We start from the raw sequence: 5950 nt of genomic DNA, 5'->3' as shown, positions 1-5950 counted from the left end.
AATGGATCCTAGTGGCATATTACTGACTTATAAGCTGTTAAAACGGCCAGTGGCAAAAGTCATACAGTTCATAGATACTATTAGTGGTGGAGGTAAACTTAATAAGAAACGTTACTCAGTTTAACACAATGGTTAATGGTGTCTAATGAAATATTCAAACTTAGAGTGATGTTAATGCGTGACAAAATGATATAATGTCCAGAGGCTATACAGATGCCCAGGTAATGTACAGCTCTGTGGGTAACCGCACAGCCTCTCACGTGGGTTCCCTGGGTTCGAATCTCGACAGGGCAGCCGCAACAAACACTTTCTATTGCATGCCAGCTGAACTAGGCTTGCCTGGTTTTTTTCTTTTGAGTAGCGGTTTTACCACAGCTATTTTTAATGCAGCTGGAAATGTGCCTTTGCAGTTGGTGGCTTGGTGGAGTCTGGTTGCGGCAGACTGACTGCTTAGTAAGAGAAATGTCTGAGCTGGAACATGAAACAGGAACACATCGGACCCTGTCTCCTGCTCCCAGGTCTTGTTGTATGTAGATGTTAAATAGCACGGCTTTTAGGAAAACATCAAAATGATAAAGAACAATGAAGATCTCTCAAAATGGCTCAAATGTGTGATTTCATGCTGGAATACTAAAAGAAAAATGGACAACCATGACTTAATAAATAGAAGAAATGTTTTGCTTTGTGTTTTGGTCTCAACTTCACTGTGTCTACTCAACTCAGATCCCTAAAGAACTATGATGGTTCCCCAACAGAACCCATCATGTGATTACACCTTTTGACCCATACACATGATAATAAATGTAATCCTTGAAATCCCTTCTAGAGCACTGAGTACAATAATAACCATAATCCATGGTTTATCACAAAAATTATTTAATGTGTACTTACAGAAAGAAGGGTAGAGGGTCTTCTCCTTAAGGTCAGTTCCTTGCCATTTAACAAGCAATTGGGTGATTGACACATTGAATGTTTGCACAGCATAACTGAAAGGAATGAGCATTTCCTTCCTCTTTTACATTAACATGCATGACACAGTTGACTTGATGCAAGATAACCATTAATATAGCACAAGAGTAAGGATCTGTACACCAGTTTGGGACCATGTTATTTGTCCGTCAACAAACTCATTATTTAATTCCAGACAACTGAGGTATGTTGCTACAGTGTCTCTCAGAAGGATTCCCCTCCCTTGGACTTTTCCACATCATGGAAAGGTTCGCTATTTTTTATCCTTCAGACAATAGCCTAATCTTGGACTATGGAGACATTATTTTTTGGAATTAATTTCATTTTGAGTGTTTACAATTTTTCCTGCAGTGTCTCTCTAGGCTAAATTGGAACTGAACGGGGCAAAAGATGTAGCGTCCGAAAATATATGATACATTCCAAAATGGAAAGGCTGCTGTGTATGGATATACATGTAGGTCTCTGTATGTTCTCCTGAACAAAATGTGTCAAAACGAGCTTGGTATCAATGGTTATGTTCTACTTGAAACTGAACAATTTTTTGAACATACTAAACATCCAGAGACCTATATCAATATACCCTGGCCTTCCCGTTTTGGAAAACCGCATGTATTTCGAATGCTATGTCCGTTGCCCTGTTCACTTTTGTTGTAGCTGGAAGAGGGTTCCTTTAAAAAAAAAAATAACTCAAAACAGCATTCATTCAAAAGAAATTCTCCACAGTCCAGGATTAGGATAGATACTCCGAAAAAAGGCCCCAGTATCATAAATAACCTTTTCCTTAACACCGCACATCAGGATAACACCATCCCTACCATGAGAGATGATCCAGAGAAAACTTTATCCAGAGTGGACAGGACTTCAGACTAAGCTGAAGGTGGATCTTTTAGCAGAACGACCCAAAGCCCACAGCCAAGACAACACAGGAGTGGCTTTGTGACACGTCTGTGAATGTCTTTGAGTGGCTTGTTCAAACTTCTTCATGTGGCATGTACAACCCACCGACTGCCATTAAACCATAGGGGCTTATGGAAACCACACAGACTGTTATAAGGTTTTTCTCCTGTGTTTACACACTGCATAGTTTTGTCATGTTTGCTGACTATGCTGACTTTTTCACACTGACTGACAATGAGGAAACACAGTGTATGTGTCACATGTTCAAAGATGACAAATAGCAATGAGGTTGTATATTGTCCTTCCTGTTTAAGATAGAATCTTGATATCTGAGTCACTTTCATTGAACTTGGGGTCAAGCAGACCTCCATCATAACCCAAAAACAACAACAGAACTCCTTTTCCCCACAAAATAATTATTTTATTGCTTTTCCACAAAAACAGTTTAATAAAGTTCTCCAGCAAAACTCAGTTGAGTAAATCATGTGAAACAAAATCAGTCCTTATTTCATGAAAAAGGTCATATCTGAGTTTCTATTTGCAACAATTTCATAGAGTAAGAAAGGTTCAGATTTCAGGAAAACAAGAGATAATGATTAGATTACAGATTTTCTCGATTACTATGATGCTTGTACAGTTTTTCACAACCACTAACATGCTAAAACTTTTTTTTTTAACAATGTTCACAAAGCCTTTTTCAAAGTTTGAGGTGGAAGACCATTTACCATTCATATTAAAACATACACATCTCTCTTTGTCACCATACTGTCACCATTCAATTACCAATCTCGAAGCATTACAAGTCCAACATTCTCAACACTATTGTCAGTGTGTTACTTAACTTGACTAATTAGCTACTTAGTCAAGAGGTGATCAGGAAGATGGCTTGAATAAAAAGGACCACAGGTGAACTCACCTTTGTTTTGGAACAATGGATGACAATGTCAAAGAGAAGTAGAGGAGAGGAAGAAAGAGAGGTGGACATGGGAGAGGAAGAAGAACAATAATCTCTAAGGAGATTTGTGACACTGTACTGGACCATGTTCTTGTACTTGGTGTGACAATGAGGGAAGCAGGAAGACAAACCTGAGCTGCTTTTACTGTTAAATGGTAATTTACTGTAAACCTTTCTGTCTATGCTGACTATCCATTTTTCTGTACTCTGTATGTATTAGCACAAGTAGAACAATACAGGAAAATTACATGAATGTGAAGCTTGTATTCAAATTCTCTAAAATGTATTTAAATGTAAATGTGTTCCAAACACTACTTCACATTAAATTGAGACACCAGTTGATGATAGTAGAAGTAGCCATTGTGAACATGGTTGTCAAAAACAACCTTATTCTTTTAGAGAAATCCAGTGAAGGAAAATAATTCAGGAGAATGGCATCTTCAAAAGTATAGAGACAGTCAGAAAGTAAGCGAATACAATCTAGGTTCTGTGTTGGTTCTATACAGTCCAGGTTCTGTGTTGGTTTTCTTCAGTCCAGGTTCTGTGGTGGTTCTCTTCAGTCCAGGTTCTGTGGTGGTTCTCTTCAGTCCAGATTCTGTGGTAGTTCTTTACAATCCAGGTTCTGTGGTGGTTCTCTTCAGTCCAGATTCTGTGGTGGTTCTCATAAGTTCTCATAAACATGGGGCTCTGCATCTATCTGTTGGTTGGTCAGTGGGTGAGTCTGCAAGAAGATAGAATGGATGACCCACCATTAAAAAATGTAAGATAATAATATTATCTAAATGTTCACACGTGCACAAGCACACACGCACACACACACACACAATACACATCTGAAAAACAAACTCTCTCTCACTCAGACTCTCTTAGGCTGCTTCAAAATAAAACATAATGCTGTACTTACATTTAGAGTGTCGTAGTCTGTTGATCTGTTCCTCATGTTCAGAGCTGAGTACATGTCACTGTTAGGATCAGGATGGACACTCTGTGGGGTAGAGAGCTGAGTACATGTCACTGTTAGGATCAGGATGGACACTCTGTGGGGGACAGAGCTGAGTACATGTCACTGTTAGGATCAGGATGGACTCTCTGTGGGGGAGAGAGCTGAGTACATGTCACTGTTAGGATCAGGATGGACACTCTGTGTGGGAGAGAGCTGAGTACATGTCACTGTTAGGATCAGGATGGACACTCTGTGGGGGGAAATGTCAGGATAACAATAGAGCCAGACTGTGTAGAGAACACTGTTGTCATCAGTGTAACTGATATAATCACCTGTGGGTCTGTTGTAGCGTCACTTCCTCCTGTAGATCTCCTGTAAAGAGGATAAAGTATGTTACGCTGTCTACTGACATCTAGTGGTTATTAGTTGTATTTACAGTCCCTGATATACTTGACATTAATCTGTCTAGGAAATGCTGACCTCCTCAGGGTACAGTAGATGGTGACTAGAAGAACTGCAACAGTGAGGACGGCCCCCACTGTAACCACGGGAACCCAGGGAGACAGGAGAGCATGTCCTATTCCAATTTAGGGATATAACATAGTGGAAACCAGGGAAGATATAAAGGTGTTGAGACAGATGTCTGGGAATGATCTTTGATTCTTTGTATTTTCAGAATGACCACAGCTGTTCTCAAAAATTACCATTTTCCAGTGGTCTATTAAATACTCTTGCAGCTTCATTGATGTATTGTATAAATATTATTTTATGCAAATATTCATTTTAGTACTAGTTTTAGTAGTTGTACTGTATACAGTAAAGTATTTTATATCCTCACAGTCACTTCAAGCATAGATTTCAGCATGTTTGTGCAATATTACCTGAGACAGTCAGAGTAGTTCCTGAGAAGCTGTACCCCCACTCTGCAAACCTATTGTTACTCAAGGTGAATTTACACCTGAACTTGTACTCAGCTGAGTCAGTCTCTCTCAGGTCTGTGATTCTCAGGGTACAGTCACTCACATTATCTCCAAGGTACTTCACACGACCTGAATACTCTGGCAATGATTTCAGGTTTGTTGGCGCCTTATTACGTTCTCCTTGTATATACCAGTTCATTTCTATGACTGTATGGTTATTCGGATGTTGGTATGTGCAGGGAAGATCCACTGTTGAGCCGATCAAGGCAGAGATTGTCTGATGGGTGTAAGTCACATTGAAACAGGACTTACCCAGAATACCTGAAATATACAGAATCCTGTCAATGTATTTAGATTATTTGACAATTGTTTTTACATCTCCTGATACACACTGGAAAATTAAAATGAAAATTATGGATAGTAAGAATGTGAATCAGATGCAAAACTTCAATAACTGTGCTTGGATCCAGACTTACAGACTACAGGAGAGCGGAGATCCTCAGAACCATTTACAGCACAGGAGTAACTGTGTGTATAATAACTGGTTTCAGTGTATTGCCGGAGGGGGGAATCGACAAGACGGTATCCATTCTTGTACCCGATGTAGGTGTGGTTTTGGTTGTCACTCAGACTACAGGGGCGTTACAGGTCAATATCACTTTCTGCCCCCACACTGGGTTGGTGGGAGACACCATCAGTAGGCTTGTTTGTCCACATTTTGTTGCCATAGTTCCTGCTTTGTGTGAATGGAACCCACAGAGGAAAGTCACTCAGTGAGATGAGAGAAGTACTGTGAGAAGTTACACAGAGAAGCCTAACAGACATTGTCAATAAACATAATTATATTCTTCCATACAAATGTGTTACAAACACATTTTAAAATGTTTTGATACACATTAAAATAAGTCTAATGTCTATCAGAAAAAATGCATAATATAAATGCATAAAATAATTATTAATATTAATACTAATAATATAATATATTAGTTCACATGCTTCTTGAATTGTTGGCATTCAAGAATTGTATTCACAATATCTTTCTTTATTCAGTGAGCCTTACAATATAAATTTGTTTAACCAGTTACTGAGTCCTTACTGTACCTGTTACAGACCAGATAACGACCACCAACACACTTCCTGTAGCTCTCATCGTCGTGCCACCTTGTAGTCTTAGAGACATAAACAACAACACTTTATAACAGTTGAATAAATACACTTGAAACCATTAAGAAGCAAACATGAACACATCTTGGGTGGTTGTCCCTC

General features: G+C 39.0%; 1 protein-coding gene across 6 annotated transcripts; it reads right to left on the bottom strand.

The window, feature by feature from the left end:
• Nucleotides 1–2834: 2834 nt before the first annotated feature.
• LOC114828663 lies at nucleotides 2835–5950 on the bottom strand. 6 transcript variants are annotated; one of them, XR_004576158.1, is made up of 7 exons: nucleotides 5786–5950; nucleotides 5161–5417; nucleotides 4646–5005; nucleotides 4245–4341; nucleotides 4097–4136; nucleotides 3726–3910; nucleotides 2835–3542 (listed from the first exon to the last, which is right to left on the bottom strand). XR_004576158.1 is itself a non-coding variant. In XM_034294306.1 (7 exons), the coding sequence occupies exons 3-7, from the start codon at nucleotides 4881–4883 to the stop codon at nucleotides 3483–3485; spliced, it is 531 nt and encodes a 176-aa protein (XP_034150197.1). In that variant the 5' UTR covers nucleotides 4884–5005; nucleotides 5161–5420; nucleotides 5786–5950; the 3' UTR covers nucleotides 2835–3482. The 6 variants fall into 6 exon arrangements, 4 of the variants coding, with proteins under 4 accessions (XP_034150197.1, XP_034150196.1, XP_034150198.1 ...); XR_004576159.1 differs by having other exon boundaries at nucleotides 3726–3858; XM_034294306.1 differs by having other exon boundaries at nucleotides 3726–3821; nucleotides 5161–5420.

This window comes from Esox lucius, chromosome 9 (assembly GCF_011004845.1).
Source record: "Esox lucius isolate fEsoLuc1 chromosome 9, fEsoLuc1.pri, whole genome shotgun sequence".
Lineage (NCBI taxonomy): Eukaryota > Metazoa > Chordata > Actinopteri > Esociformes > Esocidae > Esox > Esox lucius.
This window is presented reverse-complemented; position numbering and strand designations above follow the sequence as displayed.

Bases quoted from the DNA above. Each gene is read 5' to 3' on its own strand.
- LOC114828663 (XM_034294306.1), bottom strand. From the start codon at position 4,883: ATGAACTGGTATATACAAGGAGAACGTAATAAGGCGCCAACAAACCTG. The intron at 4,137-4,244 runs GTCAGCATTTCC...TCCTCTTTACAG, and splicing joins ATCTACTGTACCCTGAGGAG to GAGATCTACAGGAGGAAGTG. The intron at 3,822-4,096 runs GTGATTATATCA...ACATGTACTCAG, and splicing joins ACGCTACAACAGACCCACAG to CTCTCTACCCCACAGAGTGT.